This window comes from Chelmon rostratus, chromosome 13, assembly GCF_017976325.1.
Source record: "Chelmon rostratus isolate fCheRos1 chromosome 13, fCheRos1.pri, whole genome shotgun sequence".
Taxonomy (NCBI): domain Eukaryota; kingdom Metazoa; phylum Chordata; class Actinopteri; order Chaetodontiformes; family Chaetodontidae; genus Chelmon; species Chelmon rostratus.
In genome coordinates this window covers 4,018,835-4,037,780 of record NC_055670.1, presented here as the reverse complement: position 1 = coordinate 4,037,780, position 18,946 = coordinate 4,018,835, and the positions used below count along the sequence as shown (strand labels likewise).

Below are 18,946 nucleotides of genomic sequence, written 5' to 3'. Positions count from 1 at the left end.
ATTGTGACTTAAAGGGATGTTCAGATTGAAAAGATCTCACCATTTCTGAGTGTTCAATGTGTTGAGATGGGTAGACACTGTATGCTTTTTTATTGTTCCTCTTGTTCTTTTTTGTTCTGTATTTCGTGTTGACTCTATACATTTTAAGAGCCCATTCTGCACATTCAAAAACATACAATTTCTATGTTCACACTTTATGTCATGATGTGGGTTCTCACACTGAACGCAAGAGAAAGGAGCCCGCCATTGGAGTTGGCCACTGGAATGCCAGAAATCCATCTGATTGTCCAGCCACATCATCAATCATATAGGCAATAAATCAGGCATCCCCCTCAAACTGCACATCAAATAATACTATACAACTAGTTCTAAAATAAGTCTTGGGGACCAATTCAGGGCTTAAAATGGGCTTGATCTTCACAGTGTCTGCCCATCAGTACAGACACTACATCATGCCTGGGAATTCATCATGGCAGAAATAGAAAACGGACCTTAGTTTGCAGAGACAACAAATGCATATGTGAACAAGTGCTAGGAGAAGTTCATATCTTTTTACATTCTCATCAACATTTGTTTCGGATTTCTATTCTAATATTATCCATTGTTAAAGTTTGTTTTAATACTGCCAGAGTCTGTCTTATTTTGGTAATGATTGAGATAATATTTCAAATACGATCATACTCCTAAGATTTAACATTGGCATGTTTCTAGTTACAAAAAATTACTACTATTATTACTCACCATGAAAAGAGAAGTAATTACAGATGCTGGCTGCAAGTAAAGACATCTAACACCAAAAACAACAAATCTTTGGGGGGACAAATGTCTTCATATCTATTGCAGAAAAGTTTAGTTGTTGAAAGTCATCAAAAATTGCTGGGTAACGCTAACCACTCGTCTGTCAGAAGACTTGACATAAACAAAAATGTAAATGTTTCATGGATTGGTTAGAAGTTGAATTGTTGTGCAAATACCTGCATTCCAGTTAATTCCACAAATTGAGACTTAAAAATAAATAAAACCTTGAAGGAATTTTATTTGTCGTTACTCTCTTCCGACCACTGCCTCGCTTCAGTAGACTTTCACTCCTTCCTTAATGAAATGAAATGAAATGAATATTCCCACTACTGCTCAGAATGTGACTACGGAATTGTACAATGGTAATACATTTTTTAAGTTAAAAATGTAATTCATGTTGTTAAATTCAGTATTACGATGAACATGTTAACAGGAAATGGCTTTATTTTGAAGTGCAAAGAAGCAACCTGTTGAGTGCTTATCGCGAGCTTTACACGTTAGCCATCAGATAAAAAGGTCCATTTTGATGATGTCTGTTCACTGTTCAAAACAGATGAAATGAAAAATGTGATGTGCAGAATGTAAACGATGCCTGAGGAGCTAATGTGCTGAAAGCATGCTGAGCTTTACCCCCACTATCTGCAGCACAAACAAGGAGCAGCTACCTCCAAACACCCTCATTCATTCTCCGTCTCTTTTTCCATGTCGATACTCTGCCACATGTCAGACTTCCTACATCTTTATTCACACTGGATTGAAGGATTACCCTGTACAGCTTACAGGTTCAACACTGTGGGAAGCCTTCACTCTCTGTGTGTGTCAAGCATGCTGATAACTCCTTCAAGCAGCAGAGCACAAACAACAGCTCTTTATCAGCTCTCTCTCAGCCTTCCCTGTTGTTTGAATGATATGCACACACGCACACGCACACGCACACACACACACACACACACATAGACACACACACCTGTCTTTCTGGCCTTGCAACTTAATTTCCACTGAAATCCAGATCAACTTGCTGAATTTGCATGGTCTGAATGGATGAAACCAAAACCAGCACTGTGAAATATTCTCTGCTCTCACTGAGCTGAGAGATGGCCTCTATCTTCTCTTCCATACTTCTTTGTTTCATTCAGACTCAGTTGGACAAATAAATCGACATCATAATCATGTATCACATATCAAGTTTTTCCTTCAAATAATAGACCACACTCTTCATTAACTGGCCTGTCATTTTGCAGTCAACAAATCCAATCTCATACTAAACTCTATTGTGAACTATTTTCACTGAGGCCATTACATTATCACTTTTTGTTCCTGTCGTTTCATTTGTTTGAAAATACTCTAAAAGTGATGTTATCTCTTGTGGTAACTTGGGGAAACTGGATTGAAGTAGGATCTAAGAGAGTTCGATATTGAAGGAAAACCAGAGGTCAAAGCAACTATGTGGTTGGAGTTATTTCAGACTTTTGCTTTGGTCACATGACTCCTAATTGGACACATATAGATGGAAACAAATAAACATCTAAATAACGCACTGTTTGTAACAAACACATGCTCTCAGCATTTACACATACTCTACAGTATTCCAACATCTCTCCTGAGTATTTAAACTGGATGAGATCTTGTCAAACAGCTGCTTGTGTGCCCAGTGTTTCCATCCAAAGAAAAAAAAGCCCACAACATGTACATGAGCATGCACTTTTCTATCTGTAGCCACCCTCCTGTCCCTCTGACCTACCCAGTATGGCCAGCACAGTGTTGTCTTTCAGGACCTCCATGGACCCAGAGCACACGAAGTAGATGGCCTGCAGGGCGTCTCCCTGTCGGATGAGGAACTCGCCCGGAGCGCAGAAGGAAGTCTTGATAATGAGGGACAGGGAGCGCAGGCAGCCCCTGCTGGCCGACTCGAACAGGGGCAGCTGGAGCAGCTCCTTGTTCAGGTGCATGGCAATGTCAGCCCTCAGCTCGTCTGGGAAGTCCTTCAGTAGCTGTAAGGTGAGAAGGGGTTGAAGCTTTTGTTACAGGTGTACTTTTCCCACATGGCAGCTTCACAAGACTGCACCATCTTTAATTACTTGCTGATTTCCTCCTAATTAAAACATGGGACTGAAGGGAAAATGTGGAGCAGGATGAAAGGTGAATAAGAAGGCATTTTGACCTGCCAATCACAGGTGTCACTAATGACATCATATATTACTGCATTAACTCGCAAGTTAAGAACAAGTCATAATTATCAATAATTAGATCCACCTGTGCTCTTAATGCTATAACAAGTCAATGATTCATTGGCAACAAAGAAGACACAACAGTGATATGATGCTAGCAAAGCTATTGTGATTCAGATTATCAAACTTTATTCTGAAAGAAAAATGATGTATTCAGTAAAGTAATGCAATTCATGAAGAAAGAGCTGTCCTCCTGTAAACCTCGCTGTTAATGATGCAGCAGAGCCTCGGTTCTTTTGCTAGTAAAACTTGAAAGTTGAACTGGCACTGGCACACCAGCTCACTGGACTGCATGCAGGAAATGCTGAGTAATTAGGAAGCTGTTTTTTGTTGCTTTTCCAAATGACATTTTGCAGTGAGCTGAGCAGCGGTGGTTGTGGTTCATGTGGTTTATCTCCATTGCTTTGGAGCAGTAGCAGAAACCTCAGCTGCAGATTTTTCAAATTTTGAGTGAAATCATCCTTTAACGCTAATGAGTAGCCGAGGTGTTTATAAAATCGGTGCAATGTTGACACACCCATACACTTTAGTGGTAAATGTGTGTTGAAGTAAACGGAAGCTCTCTCCTCACCTCACTAACGTCTATTCCGTTGTTGACCGACCATGTGGTCTGGAAACACTCCAGCATGCGCTGCTCCAGGGCCTTGGGCAGCCGATGGACCCTGATGAAGTCCTTCAGATCCTTGGTGCGGGTGTGGTAGAGTGAGCGGCGTGAGTACATCCTCTGGATGATCGCTGTCACATTACCAAATACCACTGCATGCATCAGCGCTGGAGACAAAGGACAGGTATTTGATTGGCTTTTTATCTAGAACGGCCCTCAGGAAAATCCCATAATGCTTCTGCATAGCAGGAAGCTTTATGGGACGTCTTTATGGTATAAGGTCAGCAAAGTTAAAGAGCACAGGGCTTAAAATGACTCAGCTGCTCTAAAGCCAGTGTAAAGCACTGCCTCAAGTGGATTACTATTTTCATAAAATGGCAGGAACACACTACTGAAATAAAAATAGTCAGAGTGTTGACTAAATCTTTTATTTCTGGTGAACAAAACACCAATTAAACAACTAAATTATGATTCTGAAACTCCCAGTATGAACGATGAATCTTGGTGCAGGTGTGGTATTAACATTGACTTCCACAGCCTGCTTTGACTGTGGACACAGCTAACCAGCAACCACCCTGTGAGTATTTTCTAATGTACTTTCCTGAGAGTACTGCACGGTGGTTTCTCCCCCCAAATGTAATTCTCTGTCAAGTGGAAAAGCTGCTGAAACAGTGTTCAGACCACAGGACACTTACACAGTCCAGTGACACCCAGACTAATGACATTATTTTAGGATGGCTGCTCCGTCGGGCAGTCATCCTAATATAATGTCATTAAACCCACCTCACATTTTGGAAAACTTTGGTGTTAAACTGAATAAATATCACTCATTTCCAGCTGAAGGGCACCCATTGCTTCAGGGCAGTTCACCACTAGAGCTCTGAACTCAGTCTGAGGATAAATTCTGACAGATTAATGAAGCTATAGCCTCCTCTCTGTGCTCTTCTCTCAGTTTTGCTGAGCTCGCTCTGCTTTGATGGATGACTATACACACATGACTGTGGGCGCAAGGTTAATAAAAATCAATGCAACACAAAAGACACCCACTCCGAAACCCAGTTTTAATTAAAGGATAAGGATAGCTTTATTCTATGTTTTTCTTACTGTCAACAAATCCCCTGCAAAGACCAAACCAACAACATGTTAGTCTTCTGCCTTCCCTGCTCTGTCACCAGCATTCAGCCCCAAACTCACTGGGTCCTACTGAGGATGTCTTTCTGCTCATCCTCACATCATTGTGTTCTCTGACCATAATCATCATCACATCCCGGCATTTCTCTCGCCAAATAACTGCTTCATTCCCTCTTGCTCTTCCTCGTTTCTTCTTTTATTGCTTTCTTCCTGAACATTCGGTTCTCTTCAAAGTGCATCAGCACAAAAATCAGCAGAGTTCAGAGGAGTGCTGTATGCATGCAACATCCAACGTTTATTATTCTGTACAGAAATAACATACAGTATCTATGGAAATTATTACTATTTCAAAAGGCTGACAAAATATTTCTTATAATATTTCTTCTAATATATGCTGAAACCATTTTGAATGTGAGCACAAGAGGTCACTTAACAAATAAAAAACAAAACAAAAATAGATTTCTGTATTCAGCTGCAGAGCTGCCGAATAGTTTCCCTGCAAGTGTAGTTGCTCACATCGGAGAGCGATCTCACAGCGGCCTGGAAATGATAGTTTATGAGTAATGTTAGAAGAGAGTTTGGAATATATAAGATGGTCACCTCTGCATTTGTATTGTATTATCTAGGGTGGGAAAAAAAAAACTGTATCCTGTATCTTATTTACCACTTTCACATGCAGTGCAGGCCTTTGAAGGGACAGTTTTCATGCTCAAGTCTCAGTTTGAGCTGTGTGCAGTTTTCAGGGCCTCTACTCATTTTGACCTAACATCTTTTTTATTTATTAGTCTGTTTTGGCACTGGCTCGATGAGCAGGAACAGCTAAATGGAGCTGTTAACCTCAAAAAGTACGTCATTTACCACTTTTATATGAAGCATAGCGATGATTTTCTGGAATAAAACTCACAAAGACTGACTGACATGTGATGTGCATTGGTTTTGGAAATGTGATTCATGATATACAGTCTAGGAAGTCTATGATCCAACTTTTCCCCCATCATCTAGCAATACTTGTAGAATTACAACGCATCAAATCGGCACTCAAGTATCGTGATAGTACCACTTCAGGTGAAAAGCATATCATCCCTGGTGTGATGTTTGTTGTGTGTTGCTTAAAGACAAGGGAAATGAGGTAATAAGCTTTATTGTCTTATCCTCAATGATTGTAACTCCAGTGCAGAGTTCTATTTAATCATGAAATACATTACATTACAATACATTTGGCATCAAAGCAATATCATTTTGTGACTTCAGTTCATCACCATGTGTTGCCATGTTTTGAAAATGAATAGCCTGACAGGTCTGCAGAGAGAGAAAGAGAGTCACTAACAGACTAACAGAAGTCCATTCATATATCTAATTCCTTTTGAAGCTTTAGCATCTGTGGGCTTTTGATTGAAGGTGACACACTGCTGGCTGCCTCCAGTCCAGGGTTGAAAAAACCTAACCTGGTAAAGAATGTAGCCTCTGAACACGTGTTGCTAAATGCAGGCTTTACATGAGACAACGCGTTTATTGACCCTCTTTTGTTGTTGTTTATTTACTGCTTTTGTCCTCTATTTAAGCCCTTCTTGAATAAATGGACCAGACCCAATTTTTGAATATGTTAAATAAAACTGCACTATTAAACCGGAAAGTAAAGCAACACCAAAAGTGACAAACAATCAGTTCATGAGAAAAATGCTCAAAATGTCTAATATTGCTTATTCCAGAAAAAATATGAAACAAATCCCATACGTACCAAAAATTAATGAGCCAAGGCTTAACTTTACACTAACGGTCAATTAAGTCTGTTAAATAGTTTCTGGAAGCATCCTGACAGCAAATAAACAAATGCACAGCCAGGCATGTGATAAAACCTCTCAATTCTGAAAATGAGACTAATAAGAAAGTAAATGGTTTTCATACAAGAGTATGTGTGCATCTTTTGTTTGTCACCAATATGGAAACGGAGCAGTTTTAAAAATGGGACAAAGCAAAGAGGGGCATGAGCTAAGAGCATTAGCTGAAACACTCACGCACACACATGCTTCTCACCTCCTATGAGCATGGTGCAGATGGAGAAGATCTTCTCTGAGTCTGTGTTGGCTGACACATTTCCAAATCCCACACTGGTGAGACTGCTCAGAGCGAAGTAGAGCGACGTCACGTAGCTGCTCCGCATCGACGGCCCACCGCCCAGCACACCGAAGCTCCCGCCCCCGGGGTCCGTCCCGGACACGGCCTTGCCTCCCGACACGTTTCCGTAATATTGACTGGAGTTCCAGGAGCCTTGCCCTCCGACCTCCGACCCCGACACATTCCACTGGCTGCTGTTGGCCGGGAGGCTGCTGACTGTGGCAGAGACCAGCGTCGTCAGGGGGGACAGGAAGTAGGGGGTACCTAGCCGCTTGGCCAGCTCATGGAGCCATCCTGAGAGAAGGAGAGACAGCGACAGACAGATATTAATTTAGAAAATCCCTTTGTTTCACGAGTAGAAGGGAACAATTCAGCACTGACACATCTTTTTCATCTGAGATAAATGAAATGGATGTTATTATTCCATCACTGATCACAAGCACAAAACAAGACCCTCATCATCTCTCACTGCACTCGAAGTTCCTGATAAAGCCCGTTCACAGCTGAATATTTCTGGTACTGTCTACCTTTTGGTGACATGCATCCAGTGCTGGAAAGTAACTAAGTACATTTACTCAAATTCTTAAATACCAGTTGGAGGACCTTGCACTTTACTTGAGTACTTCCAAATCCATTCTGAACATTATACTTCTCCTCCGCTACATTTTAGAGGGAAATACAATATTTGTTACTCCACTGCAGTCACTTACCAGCTGTAGTGACCAGTTACTTTGAGCTTACAAGAACACATGATGGTGTTCTGTTGCTAATTACCTGCTCAGGTTGAAGTAGATAAAGCTCTGCTTGGATTTACATGAAGTCACCATTAAGAGTGATTAAGCTGACGAGAGTGCCTGCAGTCCAGAAAAACTACTTACTTTCTTCATTGTCTTTGAGGCCATTCCATGATATATCCCCCTAAAAGGAGCTATTGTGCATAATGATTGCTGAGTGATACAGTCGGCTTCTATAACTGTTAATGTTCACATGGTGGTATAAGTAAACAATCTGAGTATTTCTTTACTTCTTTCACTGCAGGCACCTACGAATCTGGGGTGAGCTACCACCCAGCAGGACGTGTGCTGAACCCTGCAATAATAAACAAATCAAATGAAAACTGCTCCTCCAGACCTAGAAACCAGGACTCAAAAAGTAAAAGCCCTCTAGGTTTCATTTTGGGAACAAAATGGACATCTTATGACTTGATCCTAGTGTGCTTTGTAAAAGAACAGAGGATTCAAGTTAATTTTATAGATATGAAGTCAGAAATTCAGCTGAAAAAGGAAGAAAAGAAAGAAGAAGTGAATTGACCAAGGAGAGAACAGGAAGGAGGGTAGAAAGCAGGAAGTGGGGGAGAAAGGATGAATTATTGAAAAACAGTGTTTGTGAGCGGATGAGCTGTAAAACCCAGCTGAGCCACTGAGAGCTGAATCAGAAAAAGAAAGTCTGCAAGAGAGGGAATGAATAATACAATACCAATGCATCCATTCATTGATCTCTGGCATCACACACTTCAGGCCAGCAGCTTCAACCTTGTTTGGTGTGTGTGTATGTACGTGTGTGTGTGTGTGTGTGTGTGTGTGTGCAAGTGTGCGTGTGTGTTCTCAGACAGTGAGACCAGCCTGGTGGAGCTGTGAGTCCTGTGAGTCTCAGTCAAGCAGCAAAACCAACAATCAGAGGATTTCACACCTGAGTAGTTTCCTAATTACTTTGTCATTAGCACAACTTAAACTCCTCCTGAGGAAACGAGGACCTGACTCGGATATTCTATCCATGCATGTCTAACCCTGAGGACCAATATATGAACAACAAAGTATAAATTGATTTATTTGTTCCCTTGTCAAGAAGGGGACGTGGAGCGCATCACTGGTGTTATTGTAAGGAACTATAATAAAGTTTCTTCTCCTACTCTGAGTTAGTTTCCTCGTGTATTTAACTAATCAAGCTCAGCCGTCGTCTGGTCCCTGTAGTGGCACTTCATAATTACTGGATAGTTCTTGGCGTTGATGTGGCCTGTGCTGAGTGTTGCTGGGATGTCAGTCATCAGACAGAGGCTTGAGATAAGTATTACACATTATATATTTTAGAGGCTGCAGCTTGCTGTTGAACTATATTTCTTACCGATAGGTGTCTCTATTATTTAGTCCATTTAGGTTGAAAACTGTTGTTTTTAGACGCATTCTAGGCCAAGAAGATAATAAGACATAGTTCATACATACCATTCATTCACGTGTTTTGTGAAGGTGCATTACCACCTTCTGGACTGGAGGGTGGCTGAACCTGATTTGCATATCAGCCAGGAGAACAGACTGATTGCAATCAGATTTGACTGTCTGGCCAACAGAGACACATAAAGGTGGCTGTATTTAATGATTAAAAAGTAATCTCTGCTCCACTTCCTGCTACTGCTACTGTTGTCTACCGCTGTCAAACACGTCCTGATACAACAAAACCATAAGTTTGGTGCCTTCTCCTGACCTGTCACCTGTGACCACCACAGATGACCACTGAAGCCTGTGCAAAGTGTCTTCTCTGTTTTTCTTACTGTCAACAAATCCCATGAAAAGACCAAAACCAACAACCTATAGCTCGGGTATGGATATGATATTCCTCTGTGCCACTTCAATCAAAATCAGCAAACGGCATTAGTCCTCAGCTGAAAATATACCTGAACAAGTGCACTATTTACTCCTTTTTATTGACATTTGATAAAAATTACAGTGCACCAAACCATTTATATTTGTGAGTCTTTTTTTTTTTTAGCACACTTGAATAAACCAGTATTTGTCGAATCGTCTGCCTACCAGCGTGGTGATTCCAGTCACCTCCCGTCGTCTGTGCCCTGCCTGTCTGCTCTCCCTGTGAGACCTCATGTGGATATCCTGCCACTCACCCCCACCTGGACCCTCTCTGTCAGTGGAAATCTCAGATCACCCAAACCCCCCGCTCAGTCCGTCTGCTCTCCCTGGGACTCGGACCTGGAACCCCTCGGACTCTGCACCATGAACTCTGTTCTTCTGGTGAAACTCTTACCGGTCTGCAGTTTCCTGTACATACTCCTGTCTGCTCTGTCTGAGCTCGGCATCAGAGTCTGAAGCGATTTACATCTCCACTGGGAACCAGTGGGCCTGGAGGTGATAGTCACCAGGCAGCAAAGTTAGAAAGTACAAAGAGACAAACTAACACGTTGTTGGTTTTGGTCTTTTCATGGAGTTTCTTGACAGTACGAAAAATATAGAATATCAACAGCCTGATATAGGATGCAGTTCCTCCAGATATTTTTTCTGATATGTGTCCTTGTGGTTATTTTTTACAAAATGAAGACATTAAAAATTAAATAAGAGTACTGTACATTTTGTTCGTGCCTCAGGCCTGGAGCAGTGATAGCGGATTTTCTGGCTTAAACAAGCAAAACCTGAAGTCATGCATCAGAGGCTTCCTTTAAAAGCCTACAGCATGCGTGACAACATGCAGTATGTTATGTCCATTTCTTCCTCTTTTTCTTTTCACGTCATTAGACGTGGCTTGTGTGTACTGACTACAGCTCCATGAGGGGCTGTGGGGACGTCCATGGCTTCATGGCTGAGTGAGAGAGAGAGAATGAGACGAGTCACTCCATCTTCCACCCAGTGCAAAGCGGCACGCATTGCACCGTGTGTCATCGCTAGTTTCCAACCAACGCTGTTGTCATTTTCACAGCCAGCGCCCACATTGTGCAAGTAGCAAATATATTTGAGTCCATCTGTGCACGTATGGGTGTGTTGCTCTTAAAATGAGGTGTGGTCAGCCATATTGTTGGTGCACTGCAATCTTGGGGCAGCGGAAAGCGACTGCACCAAACAAAAGCCAGTTCTCAATGGTGAAGTATTTTCTATTTCTTGCAAATTAAAGAGCGCGTTATTTAGATTGTAAGATCCTTCCACGTTTGCTTCACCTCAGGGAGCGTTGGTGGACTCCTGCTGCTCCCAGATGGTCTGCTCGCATGCACGAGCAGATCCATTTCCTCAGCAGAAAAACGCCGCTCCTCCAACATGCTGAATCTGCCATTTAAACAGCAATGCAGGCTGTGCATCTGGGAGATGACACTGATTTAATTTATAAATCAACAACACTGGTTAAATTCATGTTATGGCCAAATTACACCTATGATTAATTAAGATTGAAATACACCAGATTATGCACCATATAACTGTAATAAAGTGGAATTGGACACCCCCCACATGCTCTTCCGCTACGCATTTTAGACCATGCACTACAGATCCTTTAAATGTGGGAGGAAATGAGGAGGAATACACTGAAAACAGAAAAGGTAGAGAGGCAACAGTAGTACACATCTCGTAATATGTCCCTAAATCTATTGTCCATTTGTCCACAGCCCACTGCTGAGAAAACATGCTCATTTGCAGCTTTTCTTTTGACTCAACAACATGTTTGTGTGTGTGTGTTTGTCTAATGCTCAGAATAAAATGAGACACACAGAGACGGCTGTTGATTTTTTGCTCCAGTTCACAGTCAAAAGGATTAAAGTTTGCTCGCTTGTAAACTGCCTGTCTGCCGTGTTTACAAGTTTATCAGATTGTATTCCAGGGTTTCATGTCGCCCACAGGACTCGAGAGGTGCTACTGGAATATCATAAAGCTGTGTCTTAGTAAAAGCATTGGTCGTCCATGTCAGGGTCGTCCTGCTGCACAACTCATCCTGCGCTCTCTGTTGTGGATACAAAATTACTGACATCACACTCGTCTATAATCATCTGTCAAATTTAATATGATCATATGTTTTGGAGGAATCTTTAATCGTATCATAAAATAGATCAATTCTGTCTCTAAATGTACTTCAAACCAACTTCTGTTCAGCTCTTGAGTAAATGTACTGAGCTACTTTCCAACACTGTGTGTGGATGAATAAAGTGTGTACTAACCAATATCCCAGGAGCCAGGACTCTCAATCTCCCTGCGGCCTATGAAGTACCAGACACAGGCCATCCAGTGGGCCAGCAGGGCGAACATGGACATCAGCAGGGTGAGAACCACAGCGCTGTACTGGGAATATCGCTCCAGCTTCTGCAGCAGCCGCAGTAACCGGAGCAGCCGAACCGTCTTCAACAGGTGGACCCCGAAGTACTGCACAGATACACGCTACATCAGCTCACACACGCCATGTCAACCTTCAGTATTTATTCAATCTAAAGAAAAGTTATTCATCCAAACCAGGTTATGTTGTTCAGTTTCATCTCATTCATTCATTGTTTCCTGTTTTATTTTGAAATACTCACCTCTCCTCTCATTTCCACTTCCTGGCCTTGTGTGTTTTCCACCTGTGTGATTGCCTACTCTGCTGTGATTACTTTCACCTGTCCCTCATTAGCTTTCCCTGCCCAGTGTATTAGGGCCTTGGCCACACATATACAGATATTTTGATAAAAAATAATATAATATAAAAAAATCTGTTTTAAAAAAGAAATTTCATTTTACAAAAAAGTCTTGCATTAAACAGATTCCATTCAAGATTTCAAACTCTGAAACCAGCCTGAACCGTACCTGTAGGTGGTGATAAAGTCTACATCAGGGGTACATCAAATCAGCAATAATTCTTCTTGGCCCCTGAAGACTGATGTTTCTGTTTTAGCCCTGTCTAACTATATCAATGTGTAATATAAGCCTGCAGCCTGGGTGTTTTATTTCACACTGACTTTTCATTTCAAAAACAAATTACAAACATTGTTCCATCATATTTTTATCAATTAAGGAGCATCTCAAAAATCAGGTCTTTCTTTTTTCACCTGACCTTGAGAAGGTCGTCCATGCTTTCATTTCATCTCAGTTACATTCCTGTAATTCACTGTATTCAGGGTTAAGACAAAAACACCTCACACCTTCAGCTGATATAAAACACAGCTGCTCGGCTTTGAACAGTTACAAGAGGACGAGGTCATGCCAACCCTGTTTTGGTCTGTCTTCACAGGCTATTAGGACATTTTAGCCTGGTTTCAGGATGTTACTGATCTCATTTAAAGCACTTCACGGTTCAGGTACCGGCCACGTTGCTGAATTGCTGCTCCCTTTTGAGCCACAGCGCAGCCTCATGTCCTCGGGCAGGACTCTGCCGGTTGTTCCTACGTTGCAGCTCAAAACTAAACCACTTCTCAAAACATATGTTTTATTAATTGTTCATTTCCAACATGTCTTACCTGATTTATTATTAATGTTGACTTTTTTAATCTTTAATCTTTTAATTACCAGATTTTGTTTAGCTCAGTCCTGAAATGTTTTAATCCTGGTTTAACTAAGTAAAGCACTACATAACTCTGTCATGAACTTTTGTTTTGTTGCTCATTATTTTTTCATATGCAGCCATTTAACAGCTCTCTAGCATATGACCTAGCAGTGCGAACCAAATGCAAACCAGTAGTCTGCTGTTGTTGCTGCTTCAGACAAAGACAAAGCAACATTCGTGAATCGAGTTTATGATGTCATTGTTCCCCAAATGCTCTGTTTTACATGTACACAAGGATACACAGATACTGGAGCTTTTTTGGAGGGCGATTTAAAAAAAATGACCTGAGTTAGTGACCGAAAACGCCATTTGCGCATGACCAAGAGGCCAAAATGTAGAGGAAAATGCTTGTTTTGCTAAAAATCCATATACGTGTGGACAAGGCTTAAACTTGTGTGCTTGTTTTTCATCGTTCTACCCTGTGTCAGGCATTCCTTTTGTACCTTTGGATTTTGTGATGAAATCAATGACCTGCTTCAGCTCTGTGTCTGTGTTTAGGACCTATTCCCTGTGTTCATTGGTAAACTGCTTGCACAATTGTGACAGATCAATTCTGCAAAAGTGCAATCAGTTTGGTACTCAAGGACCTGCAGTATGTGCACTAACAGATTGGCTCTGTGCCATTTGTCTGTCTAATGAGCATCACTTTGAATGAAATGTTGATCTAATAAATTCACCAGGGAGCTTATGACATTATGCATTAATTATTTCTTTCTACAAATTGAACCTCATTGGCATGCCGGTGTGAAAACAGAGTGTGTCTTTCTTTCCAAGGAAAAAAAGGTGAATCAGGTAGCCTGATTTTATCACGCACACATCTGTCACACAATGTTTGGTGCCTTGTTAATGTAAACACACAAATATCCACAGAGAGACACACCATAACACACACAGAGGAGACTCACCACGCTGACGTTGAAAGCATACAGCAGGTCAAAGGGCAGGGCGGCAATGAGATCGACAAAGAGCCAGGTGGTGACGTAGTGCACACAGATGGAGCGGGCGTCGTACACTACCTGACCCGACGTGCTCACAAAAGTAGTTCGAAAGTTCAGCAAAATGTCTGCAGAGGAGGACAACATCAGCGGAAGCTCACAGCAGGAATTACCAAGAGGTTAGTACAGGCGTCACTGACGGATTACTGTTAGATGATAAACAATGAGTAACATACAGAGCAATGGTTATTCAGTGAGTCACATGCAAGTCACCTCGATAACACAAAAAGAGATGTTAGCAACCCATAAACTGACAATAAGAACTATAACATGTACAGCACGCTTAAAGGACCGCACTGGAGATTCAGCATGTTTTAGCAGATTGACTAAAAATTGTTTCTCCAAACACACAAAAAAATGTGGAGAACAAAAAAGTTATTATACAGAAAGCTGGTCACAAAAAAAAAACAACTTTATTCAATTACTCTCGCCACAGCAAAGAGAAAACTTACACTACAGGCCCTTATTTAGTCAGCCATTGACCAGATCTGACCTCTCAGGGACTTCAAATTACGCTTATATACCATTAGCGATTGTTTTCAGGGCAATACAATCAGTTTATAGATTAATTTATTACCTTCCAGGGAGCCAACGATTTCCAATTATTTCAATACATTTTGAAACCCAATACAGACATGTCTTATGACATATAAAAATAATTTGCTTTGAATAATCATTCATGATATTTGTCTGGTATGGTTTTTCCACAGAAAGGTTGAATATAATTATAAATTATCCATATTACATCTACTCCTTCTCCCTCACTGAAAAACCCAGATGCTCTGAGTATGCAAATATTGTTAAATTATAAAATGTAAATGCAGGACTCATCTCATTCTGAGTGTTTCCATGTCACATTTGTTCAAGCTGCATATTGGACCAGGATTTGTTTTCAAAGTAGTGTAGAAGAAGTCACACAGTTATGCTCATGCATACAGGCGTTAAACTGAGACTGAAGGTTAAGCAGATAAACGTAAAAACAGCCTCCAACTGTCAAACTCTGCACAGACAGAGGCTCAAACATCCAAGTCAAGGAAAAAGAAGACACACACGTTTTTGAGTGGGACTTGTTTCCTGAGCTGTATTACAATCAACATTTTGTTGATTTTTAGTTTAAAAATTGTAAAGTATTTACAATCAGGGACAGTTTTAAAAAACTCTTCCAGTTGGTGCATTCAAGGACACTCACATCTGAAGCATAATACTGTACGTCTAACACTCCTATGGCCCATCTGGGCCAACGGCAAACAAACAATTATAAAATGAGGCATCATGAACTCACAATGTGACATTCCCTGCTTTTTATGAAAAGGCACCCAGTCTGACTGAAGAAGGATAACATTATGCTTCCAAACTTACAGAAAGACGGATTACTGGCGCCCACTCACATCATATTTACAGTGAAGCAAAACGCCAGTGAATCTGGTTCCTTCCAATCATCCGATAGGCATTAACGTTACCCATCTCTTTTGCAGTGGTGATTTGCCAATAGCTGTGTTATTGTTTACTTCAGCTTTCCAAAACTGGAAGCTGGCTAAGCCTGGCCTACCATACTGCAATCAATTTAACAGTAGTGCATACCGCACACTGGTGGTAGCATGTAGTAGGCACTTCCAAATACAGCTGATATGTTGCTTTGCTGAGAATAGGAGAAGAGTCTTGATGCAGTCTTGCAGACCACACAACGCACCCTAACCAAGCAGTCTTGGTGCCTAAACCTAACCGTTTCATGAGCGTGTCACATTGTAGCCGTACCCTGTAGCTACTGTAAGTCTGCTGACTGGCCTACTTGGACAATAGCCAGCGAGGTCTGTGTTGACATGAAGTGTCTCCCTCTCTTCTTTCATGGAAAGGATGAGCCAGTCGCAGCTGATTGTGCAGATGACTGAAACCAAGGCTATGCTGCTTCAGTGGGAACAGGGATAATATTTATGATAGCAAATGCTATAATAAATGCTATAATAAAGATGTATAGTATACATACACACAGTATAAATATAGATGGCCTAAATATAGCTTATCTAAATATAAATACAGAAATACAGATATTCCTCTCTCTAAATATCATCCACTTTACTTTGGGTATGCCTTGGATTGGCGTTTTAGGCTGATTGTATGGTAAGATTTGAAACTTTGAACATGAGCCGGTTCTTCTGGTTCTTGACTTGCATGTTTGTTTACTGTCATGTCTCACCACATACTGAAGCTCATGAATTAAAATGCTCTTCAACACATAAACCTTTCATGCTCCTCCTTGAGAGCTCCAATCATTTTGAACATGGCCTGTGTTCATGCCTGTCTTACATGTAACAATAATGTCCTGGCATTAACAGACACCAAAGTCTCTTTGCACACAGTGGTGTACGTGAGATGTTACATGAAATCTGTCGGCTAAAACAGACAAAACCACTAATATGGCTCTTAAATTGACTCGTTATTCAAGTTTCAGACCTTAATTTGGGATGTAGTTAATCTATTACTTCTTAACAGAAAAAAACAAATAACAGAAGCCTAATGGAACATTTCAATCCACTATTGTTCACTGAGTGAACATATTGATAAACAGAGGGCCCTATTAGTTCTAACAAATGGGATATCGACTGACAGAGTCGGCCATTTAACTCAGTGGCTCATAGGATTTCATTGCAGAAGTTTATTGACGAGCGTAAAGAAAAGTGTCCACTGAAGAGCACTTATACAACTTTCCTACAGTTAGATGGACAAGACTGGGGACAAAGAGGCCTGTTGTTGTCTAGACAACGAGTTAGCAATGAGACATAATGGTCTGTTGAGAATGGCTAATATCATCTATGATGTCATGCCTGGCAATATATCTTTCACTGCTGTGTTTGCATCATTAAAACTTTAACTTTTACCCCTGATGAGCCTCTCAGATACAGGCTGTTTTGTTGGCTTCCCATCAGGGCGGTTAAGACAATGGGGAACAAATAGCTAATCATTACAATAATTAAGTTTGTTAATTCCTGAAGCTGGCCTTGGTGTTTGATAAAAGAAAGCACTTTTCAAACAAGCATTAACAGCAGCTTGAACAGATGTTGAGGAGTGTGTCCTCTACCAGTTCATTTGTCATGAAAGGAATTAACTCGTCTCTATGCTTAAACCTTGTTGTGGCAGAAGTGCCAGTGGAAAGAGAAGCTTGTGGAGTGAATCTGAAAGACACAGCGTGCTGTCTCACCTAAAATAAACAGGATCTCTACAAGGATGTCGCTGACGCTGGGCGGGCTTCTCGGGGCGCTGCTGTTCCCCTCGTCCCGCCCTCCCACCACTGTGAAGCACACGTTATAGGGCACGGTGACGGCCACGTAGAAGGTCGCCAGCAGAATCAGCCAATCCCAGCCAGCCTTGAAGGTTCCATAGTGAAGCAGGATGAAGCGAGACTTCTGGATGGCTGCTACCTTGTACTCCGGGATCGGAGGCTTTTCCCCGAACATGTTCTGGATTGGATCACAGCAGGACAGCGGTTAACACCATTCTCACTTTGTCAAGTCTTCCTCCAGCCAGTCCCAGACGCACACACACCTGCACACAATAACACACTCTTATGCACGTACTCATGAGCCTCTCACGCTCATGTTGTGCAGACAGCTGTTATAAAAACCCACAGCAGAGTGAGAAATATTGCCAACAATGCCAAGTACCATTACACATTTATTTCAGGTTGAATTACAGTGTGTGTAGAATCTTTTGGATGTTTCACATCTGATAAAGCTATAAAAACTGTTTTGATTAAGTGATTGAAAAAGTTAATGGAAAAAACTGTGGAAAAATGTTTTTCATTATTCAAGAGGAATTTAACAAGAAAAATGGGAACATTAGTGTCAAATAGATAATTAGCCTGCATGTGCACACCATTTTCACTGAGAAATATCTGTATTCTCTGAAAGGAACAGATGGGTTTAATCTGATTTTCACCCACATTTTGTGTCCTCATTAAAGTTCCTGCTTCCTGCTTGAGGGCACCGCTCACCATGAACAGGGTCTCCTCACAATGATGACCTCAGAAAAAGCTTAGAAATTCATTAATCCAAAGTAAAGACAAAAACATGGAGGAACACACAGATGAGCTGCTCATTTAAAAATGTTCAGGCTAAAAGGTCAAACCACAAATGTTTGTGTAACATCCAGTATTTTTAATAATAAGCTTTTAATCTGGATATTAGTATAAGGCCTATTGGGTTTTAAACCATGTTTCCACCATTTTTTATGCAACAGATAAATTCCCTGTTCAAGCAAATAAAACTATGATCCCTAAAAATACATGATCCAACCATAAGTGGGCATCACACCTTCATCCCATCTGTGTGCTGCAGCAGGCCTACAGTGTGGTGAACACACAAACAGCACAATGCTGGGCTGTGACTCTGACCCTTGAGATCTTTGTGGTGTGTGGGACCAGGAGTGGACTAAGCACAGTGTATGTGTTGTATCATATGATAATGTCAAATGTACAAACCAGACCTTGGAATGTCCTACCCTCGTCGTTTGGTTTAATAAACTGTGTGGCAACTTGTGAAACAATTAAACTTCTTTTTATTGTAAAGCAGGAAACGCTTCTTATTCCATCTGGAGAAGAGTCTTTGAAGAATCTGGAAATGTCTTCAAAACAGACTGTTTGTTGTTGATCGACCTGTAGGGGTTTTAAAGTTCGTCTTGTACTATATTTATCCCTCAGAAGAAACATAGCTTTACCTCTGTGACTTGAATGTAATCATCTGTGCAAAAATCTCAAATGCAAAAATAATATTTCCATGAGAGGCAGTCTGGTGCTTTCTTGGCTT

The 18,946-nt window shown here is 41.2% G+C and overlaps 1 protein-coding gene across 1 annotated transcript in view; it reads right to left on the bottom strand.

The window, feature by feature from the left end:
- The window catches only part of kcnh3 (potassium voltage-gated channel, subfamily H (eag-related), member 3), a 129,545-nt gene that overhangs the window by 19,178 nt on the left and 91,421 nt on the right, over positions 1–18,946 (bottom strand). Inside the window, exons 5-10 of the mRNA XM_041950213.1 lie at positions 17,344–17,602; positions 14,058–14,215; positions 11,798–11,999; positions 6,796–7,170; positions 3,598–3,797; positions 2,540–2,789 (exon numbers count right to left, since the gene is read on the bottom strand). Of these exons, the coding sequence (XP_041806147.1) occupies positions 2,540–2,789; positions 3,598–3,797; positions 6,796–7,170; positions 11,798–11,999; positions 14,058–14,215; positions 17,344–17,602 (1,444 nt within the window). The remainder of the gene's footprint in view (positions 1–2,539; positions 2,790–3,597; positions 3,798–6,795; positions 7,171–11,797; positions 12,000–14,057; positions 14,216–17,343; positions 17,603–18,946) is intronic.